The sequence below is a fragment of the Pecten maximus genome, chromosome 9, assembly GCF_902652985.1.
Source record: "Pecten maximus chromosome 9, xPecMax1.1, whole genome shotgun sequence".
NCBI classification, from domain to species: domain Eukaryota; kingdom Metazoa; phylum Mollusca; class Bivalvia; order Pectinida; family Pectinidae; genus Pecten; species Pecten maximus.
Window position 1 is genome coordinate 35,464,248 of NC_047023.1, and position 24,540 is coordinate 35,488,787.

General features: G+C 34.0%; 1 protein-coding gene across 1 annotated transcript; it reads left to right on the forward strand.

Annotated features, from left to right (window-relative positions):
* Positions 1–11: 11 nt before the first annotated feature.
* Positions 12–24,540, forward strand: LOC117334106 (importin-11-like). The gene is made up of 26 exons (XM_033893564.1): positions 12–591; positions 1,066–1,166; positions 1,677–1,749; positions 2,625–2,828; positions 5,689–5,818; positions 6,306–6,413; positions 6,838–6,908; positions 7,079–7,178; positions 8,080–8,172; positions 9,436–9,591; positions 9,893–9,933; positions 10,148–10,286; positions 10,792–10,897; positions 11,688–11,851; positions 12,417–12,457; positions 12,854–12,919; positions 13,323–13,487; positions 14,296–14,488; positions 15,124–15,203; positions 15,592–15,672; positions 15,981–16,076; positions 16,675–16,788; positions 17,508–17,629; positions 17,998–18,099; positions 19,968–20,046; positions 20,726–24,540. The coding sequence occupies exons 1-26, from the start codon at positions 448–450 to the stop codon at positions 20,882–20,884; spliced, it is 2,928 nt and encodes a 975-aa protein (XP_033749455.1). The 5' UTR covers positions 12–447; the 3' UTR covers positions 20,885–24,540.

The window sequence follows — 24,540 nt, forward strand, 5'->3', positions numbered from 1 at the left end:
GGAAATGCAAAGAGTAATGGCTGCGCCCATGGTTTACTTTCCGGAGCATGATAGAAGAACTTTTCTTACCTTTGACAAGAGAGTCACACTTCACTTGACGAGATTATGTTCACAGAAGGGCATATTTACAACAATTGCATTGTTTTGTGACAACGAGAAAGACATTTTATCTTAAAAACGGAAGTTGACATGCAGCTGATTTTTTCATTCATTCATTCCTAAATTTAGTACGCCATCCAACACTAAAATATATCAATATACCACTCCAAGAAGATCGACAGTTAGAAGGGAAACGATGCATTATTCACTCTTGAGAATTCGTACATGTCATGTTGCGGAATTGTTCTGGTGTGAATATCAATAGATGAGTATGCATTCAATGTGAGAAGTTTTTGACAACTTGCCAAATGTAGTTTTCAGTCTTTATCCAACATAGAAGAGACATATATGACAATGGAGGCCGGCAATGCCGGACCATTGGTACTAGAAACTTTGGCCAATGCGTGCAATCAAAATGCATGTGTGTTTAAAACAGCAGAGAAACAGCTACAAGACTGGGAGATACAGCCTGGATTTTATACCATTTTATCTGTGAGGAATTTTCTGTCATAAATGATACATTTGGATGATTAAGCATGACAACTTCGTTTTGTTTTTTGATTGGTTTCCTTATATGATCATGATATAAAGGACACAATATTAATGTATAAGGAGTTATTTACTTTATAAAGGGCTGCACTGGTGCAGTGCTTCCAGTATATATGAGATGTGACTTTTGCATTGGAAGGACATATATACCACACTTAAAAAAATTGGTAAAAGCCAATTGGAAGTCCTGAAAAGAATGATTGTATTTGTTTTCTAACAAATATCAAGTTTTAGATTGTTTATTCTAATTTGAATAAAGTAAAACTCAAGTAAAAAAATCTTTACATTAAAGAAATACATGGATGTGTATTCCATTTTCAAGATTTTCCATATTTAAAAAAATGTTTAACAGTTCAAATTTATATTAAGCAGCATATATAAAGTGTAGAGCATTAATGTTGCATTTTTTTTTTTTAGGAAATATTCTGCAACCATGAGTTGGATGTGAATGTACGATGGCTGGCTGTCATGTATGCAAAGAATGGGGTGGAAAGATACTGGAGAAGGAATGCCCCTAAGTATGCTATCAGTTGGAAGTCCCGTGTAGCATGTGCAAATAAGTTGAAAATGTTTTCATGACCAAGACATGTTCAATATTAATAGTGATCTGTAGGCACTTAATCATTGAGTTTATGAAAAAAATTCTTGTATTGCTCTCAGATATATATACATATCATTTTCAGTTTTAAACTATGTTTTGCAAGTGAAATGTTGTTCAAATTGTTTTTACATACTGGTACACCTGTCTCATTTTTATAAGAAACTTAAAATTCACATGAATTGCATTAATTTTGAATTAAATGTGAATTCATTGAGGATGAATACATGATCAAACAGTATTTTATTGATGACTTCAAGGGTTATCAAGAGTTATCTCCTCAGAAATTGTATGTGAATGCAATCAGTAGAATTTCAAAGGCATTTTGACCTATGTTAGATCTTTTACCCCAGTAATAATAAGCTCTACTGTGATGTGAGCATTGTACTTAAATTTATTATTATAAAAGTTGAAATGTGATTTTCTTTAGTGCAATTGCCGAATCAGAAAAAGATGGAATAAAACAAAGACTGCTGTCCAATTTCACAGAACCAGTACATCAGGTAGGACAATTGTCTCAACTGTACCTAACAGAAATAACATGAAAATCTTACTCATTTAGTTGTCCAGTCATGCCTATAGCTAGTTGGAACCAAATGGTTGGCTAGCACTGGAGCTGTTTTTCTGCGTAATGCAAAACAATCACTAAGTCTTAATCAATTTGGGGGAAAGAAGATAGGAGTATCATAAATATTGGTGTATAGCACAGTTTTTTTTCTAAAATTCACCAGTCAAAAAATTCATTGTGCACTCACTATACACAGGAACGAGTCTTTGCCAGTCAGATGCATCAATGTCATGAATGTGATGCGATATTTGTAATTGTTGGTTCCTTTTACAGCAAGTTTATGATTTAATACTTGAATATGTTAAGCATTAAGTAAGTAAATCAGTTCTTGGTCTGTTGTTATATACATTTTCATTTCAAATTCTGAATATGCTCAACATAGTATGAAATATATTAATGTATACATATATGTCATTAATTTTAAGCTCAAGATTTCTCTTATTCTTTTATATATCATCTTTGCATCCTAAAAGCATGCTTTGTAAACATCAGATGTTAATACCTGACATCTTAGAGATGATATGAGACGGCTGATAAGGAAAGTATATACACATTGTAATATTTTACATTTGATCCTTTGGCACAAGAAAAAAGGAAGAGCTCCTATGTAATCTCTCATTAGGGAATATGTGTCAACTTCACATTCATCAACTGTTATGCCTGGAACAGTTCAGAAAGATAGCTTATCATACATTTGTATTCGAAAGGTTCAGAGAATTCAATGGAACCCTCAGAGGTGTTCTTCAAAAATTGTATTGATTGAAAACAAATTTAGGAAGTGAAAGTTTTAATCATGTTTTATTTACTTAGATTGCTACACAACTAGCTGTCCTGATTGGGAAGATTGCACGATTAGATTGTCCGCGGCTCTGGACCCAACTACTGCCAACACTGTTTCAAGCGGTACGCTGTCCTGACCACCTCATCCAAGAGAGAGGGTTACTTGTGTTGCACCATGTTACAAAGATGCTGGCTTCAAAGAGACTGGCCCACGACAGAAAATTATTTGAAGAGGTAAGTTTTACTTTTATTAACAAATACTACTTTTGGATTTTGAAATCTGTACATGTATCATTGTGTACACATAATGTATTACAAGAAGAAATTAAGGCCTCACATACCACATACTTGCCAACTTTTTAAAATTCTCATGGGGGAGAAAGTGCGTGAGCGACATTTTTGACCGGAAAATACATTTCACGTGCGACACATTTAGCAAACAAAAACTAAGGGGAGATAATTTGCTATTGGAAAATAAATTCCTTGCATGAACACTTAAGCTTCCTTCCCTCACTGAAAAAAAGGGGGGAAAAACTTATTTCAAGCTTGGCCAATGATCTTTTTTATTCAAGTTTGGAAAGATAATTATAAAAGCAACAAGTTACAAAAAAATAGCTGCAAAATTACATCATTTTTAATTATTTCTGGAAATGATTTAACTCACTGTTCACTCTAAATAAAAGTATTTACTTAGATATGTTATGAAAATTATGTTGTAGGATAGATGTCAGTCAATTAAATGTAAATTATCACAATGCTATCACTTTCTATCAAGCTTTCTCTCCAGCAGACTAGCAGTAAACTTGAAAAGAAAATACCTAAAATGTCACGATAAATATCTAGAGTACAATATAATATCTGAATGAAATTTCAAATGTTTCCTTTGGATTACAACAAAGACAATAATATAAAAAAAATATAAAAAGGGCTGTACCAGCCAGCAGTTGTAATCACTATAGGCTTTCAAAGTTTTAACATGACAGTATTTAGTTTAAGAAAGTGAGTATTTGTGGACATGTTTTTGTCTTTCAAAATTTTAATTGGGAAAGTTTCTGCCAAAATAAGTCTCTGCTAATTGACACTAAGTATGCTGATGCTACAGTACGGTGATTGAAACGACGTTACCTACCGGCAACCAGGCCTTCGGTCTAAATGGTCGTTATTGTGAATTTATTTCCTTGAGCTAATTAAAGATCAGCCAATGTTTAAATGTAGTTAACATTCCAATAAGTAATCTGTCACATTCGATACTCCGTTGATAACATTGCCAGTGTTGTTTTCACTTTTACTGTCCGAGATATACTGTCAAGTAGAGGTCGTTTATGCGCTTGACATCAAAGGCAGTATAGGAAGCCATTTACAAGCGTTTAATCAACCATGACTGACTTGCTACAAAACCATCACCACGCGTCCTCAGCTTAATTGGTTTTAATTAATTGTTTATTTATCGGGGTATTGTCACCCTTGCAGTCAGTGAAGTGTCAGAATTTCGTTACGGTCTGTGAGCAGGTCAGTTAACTGACCAATGCCCCACACATATGTCTTTCACCAGCCAGCAAGCGTTACCTGTCATAGGCCTAAGTGAATCTAACAAGATGAATAGGGGCTCCATACGGGGTTATCAAGACATATTCTCCAAAATCGGGAGAATACACTATGTTTTATCTATACGATCGGGAGACGGGGCAGGGAGTCTGAAATCGGGAAATTCCCGACTAAATCGGGAAAGTTGGCAAGTATGATACCAGGATACCATATTGATCTATAAATAGACACAAATGTGTAATGTCTGATTCCAAGTGGAGGGTAGGTGGGGGTGTTTTGCTTCATTTTGAGAAGAAAACTGAACTTGACAGGAAATTTTCAAGAGTGTGCTGTAAAATTTGAAAGGACATTTTCAAGAATGTGCTGTAAAATTTGTGAATTTTGATTAAAGCTGACAGTGCAAGTTAAAAATTTCCAATTGATATTGAAAAAAGTGATATACAGGTTTCAGTATTCAAACATCATTTCTGAGATGTCTCATATGGTCACAGTATGTTACGGTTATGGTATCTAAGGAAGTGCTGACATTTTAGTTTGTACTCTGCTTGGCAACACACACTCAAATCAGAGCCCTATATAAAGGCCTATGAGTTGTAAAACAAGTATTACTCTTTTAATATACACCCTTTCTCAATCCCTTTGCCCACCCCAACTCCTGTTCTTTTTACAATATACCAATAGCAGAATATGGACATGGAAATTAGAAATCAAATGGTAAACAATAAAAAAAATACAATCTATATTACATTCAAATATGAAATGCATAAAGAAAAAAATCTGAAAATTATTGCAAAAATGACAAAGGTTCCAACCTTGGGTGTTTCAGTTTTAAGTAAGAATGTGTGAAAACAGTAATATTCCCAGTTATGTCCATCAGAAAATAATGTACTTGTCAAATATCACAAAATTACTGATGCTTAGACTGGCAAAGACAAGCGATAGTGATGGGCCCCTGTGGTTATACTACATTTCAAGCATTTCATTGACAGAGAATAGCCACCATATACATGTACAGTATGTGGAAAAATGGATTAACTATATTGAATCTGTCATTATTTACCACTTATTATTTGTGTGGATGATAGCTTAAAGGTACTCACCATCTCCTCTACTCTATTATGACCTCAGTTATAAGTACGTTGTGAAACACTTGATTGATCAGGTCACATGGTGAAGAATACTTATTGTCATTGCTCTAGCAGTCGGGGCTGAAGTGCAAGCAAGTGTGACAAATTCATGGGCTTTATATTTGGGTCGGATCCAGATATGCGTCTCCAAGCAGAGCACAACCTAAATTGTTGGCACATCCTTAGAAACGATGACCGAAGCATGCTGTAATCATAGCAACAATTTTTGAAAATTGAAACTCTGTATATTCTCTTAATCTAAGTTGGAAACTTTTTAACTTGAACTCTCAATTTTGAGTGTGAAATATTTTCTGAGGCCTATTATCAACCTCCAAAATCTCTCAGAAAAATATGAATTGAGTAGATTAATATAAAAAGGCATCAATTTTGATGGACATTTTCATTGTCTTGTTTTTCCTCAGCTAACTAATGAAATTTTCGGCTTCGTCCTACAACTGTGGCAGAGTCACCTGCAGGACTTTCTGGAGTCTGCATCAAAACATGATGACAAGATGGGCCATTCACTGGACAAGGCTATTCTGACCTGCCGCAGTAAGCTGGTTCAAAGTTCCAACAGGACTTATTTGAAGATATTTGAATTAAAAATTTAGTGAAGCCTTCAAATACTTGAACACAGTCTACTATCCTGCAGAATGCCACAGTGTCTGTTTTTAGATTTCAAAATAAGATATAAGGATTTAGAATTTTTGGAGAAAAAGTTTAACCGTACAAAAATGTTTACCTGCTTATTTAGTGTGATATTTAGTCATGATAATGCACACAAAAATGTTTTTGCAAATTTCAACTTAAAAGTCTACTGAATAATACCAAACATTAATAAATATCAAAACAATGTTTTTTTCTTATTTATACTTTCTTTTTTTTTTTCGATGAAAACTTTGAATTTAGAATTTAATAGAGGCTTTTTGTTGTCAAGAGTTTTGTTTCAGATATGACCCATAAAGCAAAACCTGTCTGTAATTAAACACACTTTGAATGTGATGAAAAGATTTGGAAACATGTATTATATTTGTTTCAGTTTTAAGAAAACAGATTGCTTATGGTTTCAAGGATCCTACCTGTAGTAACGACGCCAGTAATTTCCTAAACCAAATATTTCCCAGTATGAAGAGTATGCTTGGCTGCAGTGAGTATACATGAAGAATGCATAAATATTTCAAAATATTCAAATTACACAAGATGCTGATGATAATGAAGTTGACAAATGACTGAGGAATATGAAGAGAGATTTTACTGTACAAACAATAAACAATATCACTTATCTTTCAGTAGTTTTTATAAAGCATATCTTGACAAAGTTTAACAAGTGTTCCTAATGAAGGAATTTCCTAATCTTAACTTAATCCATAAGGAAAGCTTAATTTTTACAATAGATTTTGGGGAAAACTTAGTTAAGGACATTTTCCTTGAATTCATCATTTATAATGATTTTATATAGCAAATAAGTATTAAAGGGATTTCCTTATGTTGAGGCATGTTTGTAAAACTGGAACCTAAATGTATGCAGAGTACTGATTTACCTTGATCTCATCATCTGTGTGATGTTTCAGGACAGAGCATGTGGGGTCATCATTTTATTCTGGAGAAGTGTGAGAAGATGATTATCCTCCTGACTAAGGTGGTGAGTGGTCGTATTCCTGATATATACAGTACCATTGATTCGAATGAAGAATTGCTACATATAATTATCAGATGATAATATTTAGTATTTATACAAATTAAAAACAGAGACTAGATGGTTGACAAGCTAACATTTTATTCCTACCCTCTTTGATATTTGTTGTGTTTCAGCTGCTGGACCTACTGGAGTTCCATCCTGTTTCCTACACTGGTCTCATCAGGCCAACATTAGAGTTTGCTGTCAGTTACAACTTCTCTGAAAATGAAAAAGGTATGATTATAAACTTACCTGGTATGATGATAGACGTACCCGGTATGATGACAAACGTACCCAGTATGATGACAAACCTATGATGACAAACGTACCCAGTACGATGACAAACATATCCGGTACGATGACAAACCTATGATGACAAATGTACCATCCAGGATGACAAACGTATCTGGTACAATGACAAACATACTCGGTACGATGACAAACATACCCGGTATGATGACAAACGTACTCAGTATGACGACAAACGTACCCAGTACGATGACAAACCTATGATGACAAACGTACCCAGTACGATGACAAACATATCCGGTACGATGACAAACCTATGATGACAAACGTACCAAGTACGATGAAAAACCTATCCGATACAATGACAAACATACTCAGTACGATGACAAATATACCTGGTATGATGATAGATACTTGAACTGAATGATTTCATCTTAAGTTTTTGCACAAGGTCATCAAAACTTCATAAAAATGTACTGATCTCTTTTTTTTAGTCACAGTATTTTCGCAAGGGACAAATTTTCACAAGGATGATAAGTGAATTGAAATCTTCCAGAATTTTCATTACCATAGCAAACTGCTATTGAAAAGTATATAGATTATTTGATAATAAAACAGAGAGTAATATTTTATGTATTTGTTCATAAGAAGATTGAATTATTTTTGTTAATTCTAGATTTAATTGCCCAATACTGTACAATTGTGAATATGAACATTTCATAATAGTACATTTTATACATTAAGCTGTATGATCTCCATGATAGAATGTCAGTGCTATGGATTATCTTGAATGCTATTTCGGTAATATCAATGCAAAGCCTTAATCGGGAAATTTTCTACTTTTGGCAAATTCCACTAAATCTGTTGAAAAAATTTTAATTTTCAGGACTGTTGTTTGAACGATTCACTGTGAACACCTTTAACTTAATCAAGGGTATCCTCCAGAATGAAATGTACAGACCACTGAAAAATGAGGAAGGTTGGTGTTTATATGTGTAATACATTGAAATAGTAATCAAATAGTTTTCATAGGATTATGTTTTTACATTGAATTTCTATGATGGTTATCAAAACATTATATTCATACTTAACATTTTATTTGATCAAGAAATTTAAAACAAAATCCTGATATATCTATTTGTTTGTTAAACTTTAAATTTTTATTTTCTAAGTTTTAGTTCTCCTGGCCTGAAGGGTCAGTGAGCTTATGCCATAGTGTGACGTCCGTCGTCTGTCAACATTTGCTTCACATCACTACTAGTAAAACAATCCTAAATAGATTTGAACCAAATTTGGTTAGAAAGATTCTTGGGGGAAGGGGAACAGATTTTGCATAAATGGTGACTTTTACTCCCCTGGGGCCAGAGGGGCGGGGCCCAATAGGGGAAATAGAAGCAAATACTTTAAATCGCTACTTATCATAATTACTGAATGGATTTGAACCAAATTTGGTCAGAAACATCCTTGGGGAAGGGGAACAGATTTTGCATAAATGATGACTCTAACCCCCCTTGGGCCGGAGAGGCAAGGCACAATAGGAGGAAAAAGTAAATCCTTAAATCGTTACTTGTCATAATTACTGAATGGATTTGAACCAAATTTGTTCAGAAACATCCTTAGGGGAAGTGAACAAGACTTTGCATAAATGGTGACTTTGACCCCCTGGGGCCAGAGGGGTGGAGCCCAATAGAAGTAAGTCCTTTTAATCACTAATTGTATTTTTGAAACCATATATAGCATTGTTGGGCATCAAGAGTTAAACACAATCTGGATATAAAAGTTGACCCATTGGTCTTTCCCCACCCAAAGAGACTTAGTTTCTTTAAACACAATTATGTTGTAAAAGCAATCACTGGCGTCTTTTTACACCCCTAGAGAGCCTGGACTTCATTTCTGGGTTATGTCTTTAAAGCAGTTGAGATTCCCACCCCATAACCATGTATAGCATTGTTTGACTTCCACAAATAAAGCTATTAATGAATTGAATATAAACATTATTTTGATGTTGGTCAAATCAAACCAGGTGAGCGTTACAGGCCCTTTGGGCCTCCTGTTCAAATTATTTCGAGGAACTTTTCCACAAATCATTTTGAGGAACAATAAAAAATAAGAGATTACTCTACATGGAAATGCTCACACTAAACAGTAAATTCTGTTGACTTGACTTTATGATGTTGAATGTCACCATGTGATATCATTGTAGGTTATATAAGTGTCAATAACAGTTATATTTGTCCTTTAGAACCCCAGGAGCCGTTGAGACAGGAAGCGTGTAAAGTGAAGGCAGAATTCTTTAACTACGATACGTTATCAGAGATATGTCGCCGTCTAGTGTCCCAGTACTTTCTCTTGTCTGGGGACGACTTATCCACCTGGGACTCTGACCCCGAGGAATTCTGTATGTTGTCAATACTTTCCTCCATGGTGCTTCTTTTGATCTGTGTGTAAACAATTATTTTTGCTAAATATCTGTATTTAGCTTATTGATATCATTTTATATTTAATAATGCTTTTCCCGATCTGTTTTGTTTTATGGATCACATTCAAAATTTTTATTGAAAACTTTAAATTCCTTTGATCTGATAAAGTAGTCTTATTAAGTTTCTGATACAGCCTTTAGAATATACAGATATATTTGTAATATTGTTTTTAGGTGGTATGTTTGATATTGATTTAACAATTCTTAAAATTCTTTTCAGGCCAAGAAGAGGTTGGAGACTCTTACCGATATTCATTACGAGTGAGTTTTGTTCTCCTAAATATGATTTTGTACTTATTGTGCTATTTCATTGCATCAGTCCTGTTATATAAACTGTAAAAATGTCCCATTGATTTTGGCTCTCACAAAAGGATTGCATTAAGTTCAACTTTGATTCCTCCTATTAGGTAGATATTTGGCTGTAATACCCTGAACAAGTACCGTCCTCTCTGACTGTGTATCTTTGTATTTCCAGCCATGTACAGAAACCCTCTACATTGCGCTGTTTAAGGAATATCGGGCCTCTTTGATCCCTGTACTACTACAGATGGTCCAGACTGTACAAGCACCCTGTGATCCTGAAGATATGGGGGCTATACTACGCAAAGATGGAGGTATATAATCACCTTCCCTATGTTTTTGTTGCCTGAGAAAGCAATCCATTGGTTGGTCATCAATTGTATTGTCCTAAAAAAATCTTCCATTGTTCCTAGAGGCCCATTTAACTTACACTTATGCTTCCTTACAGACAATTCTTACATATGATTGCATTTCGGGTGTGAAGGTCAAAGGTCAAGGTCATTTTTGCTATAAAATTGGTTTCCATATTATAACTTGTTATAATAATAATTTAAATTCAATCTTCATAGAGTGCTTAAATAAATTTCTTAAATTGGAACGAGTATATGTCTCTAATTTATCACCTTTCTACAGTTGGCCACAGTTTCTGGAATGATTTGTGTTTTCTATAATCTTTTATATGATATATGTCCATTTTTCAAGCTCTGTTGGCTTTCAATTTTGGAAGTATTATATAATCTTTTAATACAATTGCCTTTTGATTTGTGTTTTTATTTTTGAAAAATTTGTTTTGATAGAAAATTTGTGGTTGTGTTGTAGTGTACAATGCTGTTGGTCTGGCATCGTTTGAGCTGTTTGATGAAATCAACTTCGACGAATGGTTCACCTCCCATCTCAGACAAGAACTTCAGATTAAACATGTCAAGTAAGATTTTAACATTTCTCAGCTTGGTCTAAGAGAAGTCTTAATTCAAATGGTAGGATAACCTTACTTATAATTTTCTGGAAACTCCAACATCAAACCACAACCAAACTGATTTAAATATCTTGATCTGAGCTCCCCTTCCATAATCTACACTCCCTTGGATATAGCGGAGTGTACATAACAAAATGGCCGATATGATTTACTCAGGTTGACCCTTATTACTTTGCCTCTTGAAGAGATGGAGAGCTTTTGTTGTCAAATGTTAAGTTTTTGTTACAAGTTTGAAAAGCATCAGTAAACTCCTTTATTGTACCAGCGTTCTGATGCTTGGGGCTTTGATGTTTAATGACATATCTAGCATTGTAATCAGTACATTGGGATAAAGATTCCAGTTGGTGAAGCCATCACCTAATTCTAGTGTGAAGGAAAGTGATTAACAATGTGAGACAAGCTTTGTACCATTGGCAGAACTCTTGTTGTTACTCTGACGTCTGTTCAAATCTGTATTTTTACCTTTAAATTCTATTACTGTGTGTGATAGGATACAGTGTAATCAAAGTCTTGCTTCTGAAAATTTAATTTTTACCTGAATAAGGCTAACAAAATAATCTCCATGAAAGGAAACAAAAATGAATTGTTGAAATATATTTGAGAGGTATGTTGTGCCTACAAGCTGCCAATACCTTCCCACAATCAAATGATAAGAAGTGGCCGTAGTTAAATACTGACCGGTTGTAAATTTTATCTGATGCTGTGTAAAGATACTCTAGCAAGTTTTTCCATTCAACAGTTACAGGATTATTCGGCGACGTGTGATTTGGCTGTGTGCCCAGTGGGTCGGTGTGAATATGGCAGTTGGGACACGCCCACTTCTGTATCAGGCTGTGCTGCCTCTCTTAAACAAGGAAGAGGATCTGGTGGTCCGAATAGAGGCCTCCCTCACCCTTAAAACTGGTATCCTTTGTCACTGTGAGCTGAGATCATGGTGAAGATATAAACATTAAATTGTTAGCTTATTTGGCAGATAATACCTGTCGATTAATGTATGTGTTCAATGTTCATCATTCTCAGGTTAAAACCTTTTTTTTTTAGAATTACTTCTTCTTTAGATACATAATTAAGGCTTATAGAATATTGAAAATTTTAGTTTGTAGCATACTGATATGAATGATGACTAAATTTATTGAAAATAAATTAGCATGGCCCACTTTCATACTCACAAGGGACAAATAGGTTTAAATGATACTTCAAAAAATAACAATGCATGGCTTGGATACCCAGGTATCCTTTAGAAGGCAGAGATGTGTGATTATTATTTTAACAACATCCTCTGAGTACGTAATGTACAAAACTGACTATCTTTTTCAATGAGCCCGTCATCAATATTGTGTTATTCAGAGAAATTATAAATTCATGAGTCAATGTCTTAATTTAGCTCCTTTTGTATTCATCAGATAAAAAAATAATAGGATGTTTAATTGATTTATAAAAATGTTCATAATCCTTAACATTCCATCAGCTGTGGATGATTTTGAATTTAATGTTGATCAGTTTTTACCTGTAAGTATTATCATATTACTTTTACCTACCTGTTAATTTTACCAGCAAAAATAAACTATTCTAACAACATTAGCTATTGCAACACTAGAGAATGATCATGAGTACACTTACTGTACACAGTATTTTGTAAAAAAAAAAGTTATTTAAAACGAGAGTTAATGAGGTTATACTACATACACTGTAGCAGTTTTTTTGTTTTGCAGTTGTAAATCACAGCTGCAGTGTTTATTTTTTGCTGTTGTGTATTTCATCACAACAGTGTTTTTTTGCTGTCGTACATTTTTAATTCACAGTTAATTAGTAGTATATCCCCTACTTGTTTAAGTAACATATTAGATATTACTTTTGTCATGTAACTATCCCAGACCACCATACATATGTATTGTTCCTTTACAGTACCTGAATGCTTCCTTCTCTATGTTGTTTGAACTTCTGCAAGAAGTGCGTGAATGTGATACAAAGGTAAGTGGAAACATTGACATTCTTTAAAAGCAACTGAAGTCACTTAGAAATGTGACATGCATCATCCATCTTGTCTAAATTACATTTATTATTTCTGTTGAAAATTTTTTCTTTTCATGTAGGAAATCAAAAGCGTCTGTCTGTAATAAGAATCTGAATCTAGTCGAGAAAAGAATACACCCCACACACTGATCTTATTGTCTTTGGCCTCTTACTTGTATACTTTAAGGGAGAATTAGGGTTAAAATAATCCATAGGAAAAACGAAATATCTAAATGCTCCTATATTTAGTTCGTTAAATAATTATACAATGTACAATATTGTCAATAAATCTGGGGAAAATTTAAAGATGAATATCCAACATGTATTTTTTGCATTTTTACGTCTTTTGTTTTGCTTTCAGATGCAAGTGCTACATGTGATATCATTTGTGATAGAGAGGGTGGGGGCTCAGATACGGCCCTACACCACCTCCCTAATACAGTATCTCCCGTCCCTGTGGCAAGAGTCGGCTGACCACAACATGCTGCGGTGTGCTATACTGACCACTCTTATACACATAGTACAGGTAAAAACTGACCTTATTTATTAACCAAGTGTAGTTTGGGTCATTTTTAGCTCACCGGTTACGAGTAACCGAGAGCTAATGCTGTCACCCCGGCATCCGCATTGGCGTCGGCGTCCCACCCCAAAACTTTTAAAGTTTTTTGAAAGCTTCTAAGTCCAAAAGTATACACCTCACACCCTTCTAATTTGGTTTATAGATTCATTAGAGGTCAAGGAGTAATGTTATGGCAAAATCATGCAGAAAAAAAATGTGATTTTTTCGCATTTTACCATTTTGTGAACTTAAATTTTTTAGCACCAATATCCACTTTAAAGTTTTTGGGGTAATTCCAAAATTATGCTCTCACACCCTTCTAATTTGGTTTATGCATTCATTAGATGTCCAGGAGTGATGTTATATCAAAATCATTCAAAAAAAATTGTGATTTTTTTTTGATTTTTTTTTTGCATTTTATATAATTACCATTTAGTGGACTTATTTTTTTGGCACAAAAACCCTCTTTTAAAGATTTTTGGGGTAATTGGAAAGCTTGTAAGTCCACACCCTTCTTATTTGGTTTATACATCCATTTGAGGTTTAGGAGCGATATTATGTGACGTACAATTTCAGAATGACATGCTTATACATACATAAAAAATTAATGAATAGTGTGATTGTTGCCGCCAGTGAGCTTTCACAATCATTGATTGCACTTGTGTACTATACCAATGAATACTTACACAGGGTCTGGTTCAGTTTTTACTTTTTGACTATTTCTACACGAGTTTGGGTTGATCTGTAACGGAAGTTTGGGTCTTAATTTTCACAGGGATTTGGCTCGATCTGCTCCAACATGTACGACTTTCTGCTGCCCATCATCCAGATAAGTACAGACGTAACACAGGACCAGCACATCTACCTGATGGAGGATGGCCTTGAACTCTGGCATGTGACCTTGCTTAATGCACCCAACATAACAGAACAGCTACTGCAGCTGTTTAAGAACATGTCAGGTCTCCTGGGTATGTAATTATACCACCTCTCTCAAAACACTTCAGGATACATATTAAGTTCATCATAAATTAACTTGAAAAATTCCTGCTTTCTCTTGCAATTGTTATGTCTAGGATGTCAGGTCTGGACTTTGTGTTTATTTTCCTAACCTCTGCAGATGCATAAATAAGTTACACTCTGTATATGAGATAACTTTTAATATTATGAATAATTATGGATAAAAAAAAATTGTTGATTTTTCATTGAGAGATTGATGATTGTTCTTATATGAAAGGAGACTCACTCTGAAACATAAACAGCAGTAAACCTTCATAGAATATGACATTCCATATATGGTCATATTTTGTCAGTTTAAAGCTGATGGTTTATTATACTCTCATCGGTTTGATTGAAAATAAGTGTGATGTAGACTGATGTTTTGAATAAAGTGCTGAAAGATGAATGGCATTCAAACAAAATATTGGGTCTAACTGTAAATAATGATCAACAATTGTCAAGTAAATATTTAAGAATGAAGTTGTGATTTTATTGTCAAAGTTGTAAAAATATGGATTTTGTGAACAGTTATGTTACTCGCTACCATTTTGTCTTACTATTGAAATCTGTTTTTTTTATTTTAATCATCTTCTTGAAAATGTCATAGATTTGGGAACGGAAAACTTACGGATGTGCCTCAAAGTCATACAAGCTTACATTGTGCTTGGTCCCAGAGATTTCATGCAGGTACAAAACTCATTGAAGCTTGCATATACATGTACAGGCAAAAAAAGAAGTCTTAGTAATTACACAAGCCTTCACAGTTCAGTCAGAGTTGTGCATGCTATAAAGTATAATGCGTTGTGATTGGAGCAACATCCCCCATTCCTCTCCACACCCAACTCCTAATCCCCAGTGTCATATTTTATTTCCTTCTATTGTCAAACTGGCATTGATAAATGCCCCCCCTCTTTACAATTTAAAATGTGAATGTAAACACTAATCTGAAACTTTGCAGATTTAAAGCATTAAAACTGGATTTAAACATGTTGCCTTTGAGAATTTCTATGTTGACACAAATTTAAGTGACCATATACTGTATAAAACTACAAAAAAGAAATGTTCTTTTTTACAGAGATTTTCCTCCGAGTTAGCCTCCTCGCTCGCAAGTTTGCTGACAGACCTTCGTACTGAGGGCATTGTCCTTATTTTACGTGTAAGTAATTATATATGATTTATATAAACTTTTTTAATAATCATCTTGTCAAATTTTCGGACAGAATTATTTATGTGAGTAAAGAATGGTGAAAACCAATCTCTTCTGAAATTTATTTGACTTCGTCTCACTTTGTTTATGCGAACCTGTGAAGTTTGAAGGTAGACATTTCCTATAATGAAAAAGTGTTAATCTCTAAATGTAGGAGTTTAACACTTAATGTTAATAGTATTTTTCTCTTCATTGTTCTTATTAGAAAATAATATTTCATTGTCTTCCTAACATAATCTTAAAATATTTATTCCTAGGTGATAGAACTTGTCTTTCAAAGTTTCCCTTCAGAAGGTCCTGAGGTATTCCGTAGACTACTGCCAAGTCTACTAAAAGCCGTTATAGAAGGGGAGGTAAGTTTTAATATCTTCATTTCCATGTTCTTGCATATTGACAAACATTATTTTTCCCTTTTCAGCTAGTGCTTGGGATTTAGGTTATGATTTTGAAATAAATGAGATCACCTGTCTACCATATAAGCAATTAACTATTGCTGGGTATGAAGATAAGAACACAATTATGCTAACTAGTTAGTTTGTTGTGTAAGTGAAGAGTAAAATTTATGTTGGAGCTGAAGGAAAGATAGGAAAATTTTTCATCCACTTTCAAAAACTCTTGATCAAATAATCATATTTCAATCAAATGCTATGAAGTGTCCTTGGAACTAAAGTGTAACACCAGGATATTGGCCTTCTTGAAATGGAAAATAATTGGAATACCTGCAGGTGTTACTTTTAATGGGAATAGTTTGTCATGTTTGTGTTAACATCCAGGTGATCAAACAGGCACTCTGGATCAATTAATATTTAAAATTTGAAATTCCATTTTGTTTGGTGTTTTGGGGACTTCATTAAGGGTCTGAAGTTACAAGAAGCACTTGTTCATATAGATTTCACTCCTCCATGTAACAGCAGGCCCTGATTCTTACTACTGTATTGTTGTCTCCGACAGGAACATCCGATGGTACTCACCGTTTATCTGGGACTGTTTGCCAGGATACTACTACAGAATCCCGAGTTTATGTGGAAATTCCTTAATGAAGTGGCTCCAGAATTTGGTAAATCGGTAAGTAGTCATCCTAGGTGATGTAGAACATTAAGTATCAAAATTAGGTCATTTTGACCTTTGACCTACATCAAGAAAAGGTTTGTCCACACTCTACTTCATGCTTTTGGCATGCATTCACCTTAGTGTGATGGTGTGTCATATATCAAAAGTAGGTCACTCTGACCTATATTTTAACTTTTTACCTACATCAGAAATTGTCTTGTTTTTAATCTCTTTGTGTAAAGTTCAATGTCACAGAAGAAAAAACTATCTAATACATTTTTATTGTATCGGTTGTAACTGAAGGTCAAAAAGTGCCAGAAATTTTGGGCTTCCTTTTCTCAATTTGACTTATATTATCAATTCTTAAACACTGAAAGAACTGCCATGCAAAAATTCATCATCGTAAAAATTGAAAATGATTGACTGTGAAATACACCTATTAAATACAATATTTAACCAAATCGTAACCCAACAGATGCACAGAGTGAATGCTGTATCTACTCTAGACACGTACAGGACTATAAAGTATAAATCCACAATTAAAGATGATGATTTCAAGCATAATAAAAAATCCTGTTGGCCTTACATGTTTAGTATGTCCTTATTATTATTATACAGAGGTACATTGGAACAAGCCCCTGTGCATCATACAGCTGTTTCATCCTTCTAAGACTCTTCAGTGATGAAGCTATGTCTGTGACTAAGTGATCATTATTACATGTTTATAATTACAGAGTGAAGCACTGCTCGGTGACATTGTGGATATGTGGGTGAATAAGATAGACTGTATTTCCCAACCTGAACGACGCAAACTTGTAGCATTGGGGGCGTGTTCACTTCTGTCCCTCAAACTCAGGTGGGTATCTGTAGGGACATTCGACGAAGGTGTAGTCATATCAATGTGCATTTTAATGAACAACAAAAGTCTAGGTCTAGAATATTAACAGATACAGATGCTCAATGAATCTAGGAATGGCAAAACTTTTTTTTTCTTATCTTTAATATTTTTTTTGGCTCCAAAGAGTTGATAACTGTTGAATTTACTCATAAGTTGACTTCATTGTCACTGAAAACTGCAAATACATTAGAAACTATGGGAGATTGATGTTATATTACGATTCATTAACAGCAACTTGTTCTGGAATTGAAAATGGCGGACACCTTCTCTTGGAACAAATTATCACAAATTACTTTCAAATGTACATATATGTTTGTTTTTTATAGCACTGTGATGGAGAAATTTGGCGGGATTGTGTGTCTGAACGTCGAGGTACTGCACGATGTTAGTACAATCCCTGTGGACGAGGACACAGCCCTTCAACTAGAGTGAGTTTACCAAGTCATAAGTGTTTGTAGTATTAATACCTGATGGAGGTAATATTTTATAAAGGCACCAGCAATGACAGAATTATTTGTTCTTTATTACGAAATGATATATTATGCTTTGTGAAAAGTGTTCTAAATGCATATACAGTGGAACTTTGTCAACTCGAACTCAGAAAACTTGAATACCCGCTTAGCTCAAAGCACTTCGTTAGTCCCGGCCGAATTCTGTCTTTATCCTGGTAAAAAAAACTCAGAAAACTTGAAAAACTTGGATAATATGAAGTGAATATTTGGTCCAAACAATAAAAATTCTACTTGAAATGATCGAATAACTCGAAGTAACTTATAGTTTTTGAGTCTAACAATGATCGGTTGTAAACGCCGACGTTTTTGCAATATCAAATTTCCGTTTTGTACTGAAGGTATCGGCGCTACAAACCTACCGATTATTATCTGCTACTATAAGTGTTTAAAAAAATCATTAAACAAATTGTCTGTGTAATCTCATAACAATAACTCTCGGTGATGAAAAGTACTGCTTTACTTACATCAGGTAATTTCCGAAGGCGGTCGCCGACATTAATACACACTACAGTCAACAACTCATCTACCCGCTCACTCAAGCGGAACTAATCTCTGACACACTGATACTCCGCTGATGTTTTTACAGGTGCAGAAGTGAAACAGTCTACGCGGCTATTAAATCTTTAAATGACTGAAACAATAGCGTAATTACTGTCAAGGTGTTTAGAGTACGTCTGTCACCGCTGTCTATTAAATCGGATAGCTAGCATGCCAACTCAGTAACAGTAACATTTTATACGCACATGCGCAGCTCAACTTCCTGTGCTAATACACATGGAAATGGCGTGGTTGTCGGTAAAATGTAAGTAGACCTATCAAACAGTGTTTTATATGTCCAATATAAGTTAATGGTTCTGTTACATTTTACATATAATCTGTGCTAAATTTAAACAATTACTTGATATGACGTCAATAAATTGATATTCGGTTGAATTCCGTTTTATCATTATTCCTTTTACAAACTGTTATTGAAGTAACTAAGTGAAAAAAAATCTCTATCATGACTGTATATCGGCAAAACTACACCTAACTACCAGTAACAGAATGAAACATTACATATACATATATGTACATGTATTGCAAAGTCTTTACACTAAACTGATGAGTGACAGAGCAGTTATAATGATTATATAATGTTGACAAATATTGACCAAACTTTGCACCAAAAATGTCAACTCGCTTAATTCGAACACTCAGATAACTCGAAGTTTTCCCGTGGTCCTGTCGACTTCGAGTTAAAGAAGTTCCACTGTACTTAATTTATATGGAATTACCAACTACTGAATTTCAACCTCTCCGCAGCTTTTAAGTAATTTTCTTGTAGCAGAAAAAAACTTTAACAAATACAAGCTTCGAGATGGGATGATTAATTTGTCACGTATCATCTGTATTTCACAATCAGAAACTTTTTTTCTCTACACAAAGTTCTTTTAAATGGAAAGTGGTGATGTTCCTCAACAAATTCTCATCACCTGGAGATATTCCTGTTTCAGATTGAGAAAACCCATTTACAGCTTAATCTCAACTCCTTCCCAAGTATTGTTTGATTGGATGGTTTGGTTGCACAATGGTGACACACTTGCCTTTATGTTTTAAAGCAGCTAAAGTTTGATAACCCATTCAGACATGAAAAGTTAGGGGTCACCTGCCTGACCACAAGGTTTTTTCAGGTGCTCCTGTTTCCTCTTGCAGTAAAGCTCCTTACACACACATTGAGTTAGCATTTTGTTGATTAAAATAGTATATAATTTGTACGTGATCAAAGTGTTTCTTCTGTTTCCTAGTTCCTTGGTGTTGTCTGACCAGGACGATACACCAGATGATGCCGAGCAGGAGACTGAACATGATAAACGCAAGAGGATGGTAAGTTACAACAGTGTCCTTAACTACAGTAGAGAAAACAGAATAAAAGAGGCAGTCAATTTAATATAATCTGTAAATTAGAAAATAGCTGATAGCTATAATGTATAATCACCACTGTTTTAAAATGCCAAGTGTATATCACTCTTTATACATTGAAATGGGGGAAATTTTTCAGTATACTGAATTTGTATTTTGGAAATATCCCCACCCCATACATATATATATATTTTTTTTTTTATGTATGTGAATTTTTAGCAACACCAAATATATCTGTATTTAAAGAATCAGACAGTGATTCATACATTAGAATAACATTACAGATATAATTGTAAATAGATTGTCATTTTTTCAGCTCTAAATATTAAAAAACGTTCACATTCTGTCTGAGTTGACATGGTGACCTATATTTCTATTGTCTGCAGTTTGATGTTATAAGGTTCAATATGGCTGTTGACGTTATTATCATATGCGTTGTCACATTTCTCCCCTATATAGTCTGACCTCTGATTAATTGTAGACTGTTAGTCACTTATCAACTACCATATCTATCCACAAAAACCCTCTGTCCTGGGAATTCACAGATAAGCCCTCCCCAAACGATAGAACTAAAATCTAACACAAGGCGAGGAAGCTATTTGAGAATTGACTGTTGTATAATCCACTGTTCTTTATGTTACAGCTGTGCCGCCAAGACCCAGTACACATGGTACCGCTGAAAGAGTATGTCCTGTCCCAGTTAACAGCCTGTCAACAACTACACGGCCAGGCAACCTTTGATAAACTTATGTCCCAAGTTGACCCTGAAATCCTCCAACAGCTGCGCGAGTTCTCTGGCTAATTGTGTTCCAATACGGAGTGATTTTAACCATCACACCAGATTAATATTTGAAAACATCTTTGTGAATTATTCCATTGCTACTGGATTTTATCTGCTGTTTTTAACAAAAATGATGATCCGTTTCAGTCTCTGAAAAAAAGTGATGCAAGTGATTTGACCTTTAATGGTGATACTTTCTGGTATAAAGAAGGTTTGCATTTTAAAAATAAACATGAAATATCTTATAAATGGCTTATTTGTAAACTTTGGAAAGACGATGTATGTTCAGAGGATTACAAATACTGTTTTTTCCAATTAGGGATCACAGAGCGTTCCCAAGTGTTTTTGTGTTCAGAGTGTATGTTAATTTATAAATATACAATGTAGGAAATGGAAAGCACCACCAGTGGTGTTCAGTCCTACAAAACTGTGAATCAAGTCTTTCATTGCTGTGGTATAGATTTGAAGCCACAAGGAATGTTGGTGGAAAGAACCCTGTGGAGATATGATTGATCACTGTAATTATGTACTACAACTCTATATTATTGCTTAATTAATCTCAACAACTTGGTGGTCAACAAACGAGATGTGCTACAAATGGTCAACTGGTCATAGAAGTTAAAAGTCATCTAGTCAAGAAAGTTACAAACTGTTAGGCAATATAGATCGAGACAGGTTTTAATTGATAGCTGACTGGTCAAGGAAGTTAACATTGATTGATGACTGGTCAAGGAAGTTAAAATTGATAGCTGACTGATCAAGGAAATTAAAATTTATAGTTAACTGGTCAAGGAAGTTAAAATTGATAGCTGACTGGTCAAGGAAGTTAAAATTGAGAGCTGACTGGTCAAGGAAGTTAAAATTGATGGTCAACACTAGTACTCTTGATCTGTGATCAGAAATGTGATTTCATGGATTTTTTTTAAAGGAAATTTACTGAAAGTTTTTATCCTACTCTATTTATGTATCTTTTGTAATGAAGAGATATATACAGAGGGACTATAAGATTGTATATATATACACAGAGAGAGTTTGTAAGTTTAAGCATTAATTTCTAAACAATTATTTTATTTATTCCTGTAGAATAGCAAATCCTTGTTATATTGTGTAAAAAACATTTGCCAATATATCAAGGGAGATGTATATGTCAAAGTGAAAAAGGAAATTGGGATCTTTATTCCATGGAGACCTTGTAAACACAGTGAGGGGTTTTATATCAAGTTTACCGTATTTATCCCACAACAAACTCATGTCTATAACACCATTATGATAAGTTCACCCTTATCTATTGTTCTGTAAGTCCACCCCCTGTCTTTAATCCAGTAGTCCCCTGGACGTATCACAGGATAAGTACGGTAAGTGAGGGACAGTGTATCAAGGTTTCACTCATTAAGTGTTCAAACAGGATGACAGATATGGAAGCATTCCACTGGAATTCAAAGATGAAATAGCTAATTATGTGATACGTGTTTGACCAGAGGAGGAGATTGAATGGACAATATTGTAGTATCAAAAACTGTATTGTGTTTTGTATTCATCATGTTATATAAACCATTTCTTTAAAAGAAAGTGTGCTGTATTTATCCTCAAATAAGCCCCCTCCGCCCAGCTGTGTAAAAGTTATGTATTAAAGTTTGGGGAGGGCTAATTGGTAAACCACTTTAAGCTTACTATTTAAAGATTAATGATGCGATACAAATGAAATAGGGGGCTTATTTGTGAGCAAGAGCTTATTGTAACAGGTTTATTTGCAGATAAATACAGTAATAATTGTCAAGAGTACTTCTGAAAATATGTCTACTTGCAAGCCTGAATACTTATGTTAAATATGTTATTATGTACTTTTGATAGTGTAATGTACTAAATATTCTGGATGTACAATTGATATTTATGTGCCGAGTTTGTGATAGACAGAATTTCCCCATGCATACACAAAGTATTCTGATCCCACTTAGCCATGGCTTTTGTGACAACAGTATGTAATGTTACTACATGTAGTAATCTTCATATCATTGAAAAGTGACGGGAATGTATACATTTAGGTATAACCCTCATAAAAAAAATAGGATAATTCAAAGCTCTAAGACTTGTAAATGTATTAAATCTGAAACTTACCCAGTAATCAAACAAGGTCTGAAAAATGGACATAATGAAAACTCGGATGCGTTGTTAGAGAGAACTAAGATATAAACCACAATATGCTTTGTTCGTTAGTTGGTAAATAAAATAAAATTGGTGTCATAATGAAGGCTTCTTTGATTTTACAAAATGTTTCAAGTCATGCTCAGCCATTAATTCCTTGCTAAAAGTAACTTCTAGAAACATAGTCTGTTTCAGCTCAAACTTTTTTGTAATGCATTTTTCTAAAACAAAAACAAGATATGAAAAAGTTATAAAAAAATATAAAAATAAAAAGTACATTTGCAATAAATAAAAAAATGACAAAATTAAGTATTTGAAAATGAATTTGAAAAAAAAGAAATATATAAAAACAAGTGAATAATCCTGCAATAAATAAAAATGAAAAAAATAAGTATTTGAAAATGAATTTGAAAAAAAAATGTATAAAAACAAGTGAATAATCCTGTGCTGATAAAACTTCATTTTGGAATTTAAATTAATAGGATCAAAATGAAAGATGATAACTTGCCAAGGGAAGTAACTGTATTCCTGGAAAACAACGTTTTATTTGCCTATTTAGTATGATGGTAAAAACAAAATTTGAAATGTATTGATATGGTGTTGATCTGAAAAGGTACAAGCTTAAGAATTTCTGTATGATTTTGTGGGAACTAATGTTCAAGTGCATTGTGAGGGGCACAATAGTCGTACATAGGCCTGACTGTGTGAAAATTGTTATGACCCTATATTCAGATATCCCTGAAGTCCTGCCCTGTGTTTAAATGTAGACTGCTATTGAATAATGTATTTCACTCAATTTTGCCATGTTACGATCCACAAGCCTTCACCTATCCAGTGTTTCCCTGATCTGTTTTGTTAAATATCTTTAATATTTTGGTGCTATTTATCTTATAAATATATCAGTGTGTGATTATTAGTAAATCTAAAAGTAAACAATTGATTAGATCATTGTAAGCTAAGTTTATGAGCTATATAGCTTTTGATTAATATTCATTAAGTGTGATTAATGTGGCTATTATCTATATATAACTACATATAAATTTAATTGTCAAGTAGTAATAACAACAGTACAGACAAGTAAATTGTCGAATTTTCGAGGTAATCTGCCCCTTTATCAAGACACAGGTAATATGATATGTTATGTTATGTAATACATGTATATAAATTGATATATAATACATAGTATGATTTCTAAAACACATTTTCCCAACTGTCTTATTCGGGGGAGTAAGCTTTCCTTCGAGAATGTTGGTGGTCCTGATGGAAATCCCAGGTATTATACACAGTGGAACCTGTCTAATCTGACAATTTGTAGGACACAGCATATTTGTCAGATAAGAGAGGGTACCAGTATGCACACATCTTGTTTGATAGTTTTGATTAAAAAGATATGTTATGTTGCAATTTTAATCGAAAAGCTATCCATTAGAACAGAGTCGGATACGATAGGGTTCACTGTATCATGACTGTCCTAAGGTGTTTTTTTTATGTTTATCTGTTTCAGTTATGCTACAATAAACCAAATTCCCATTTCT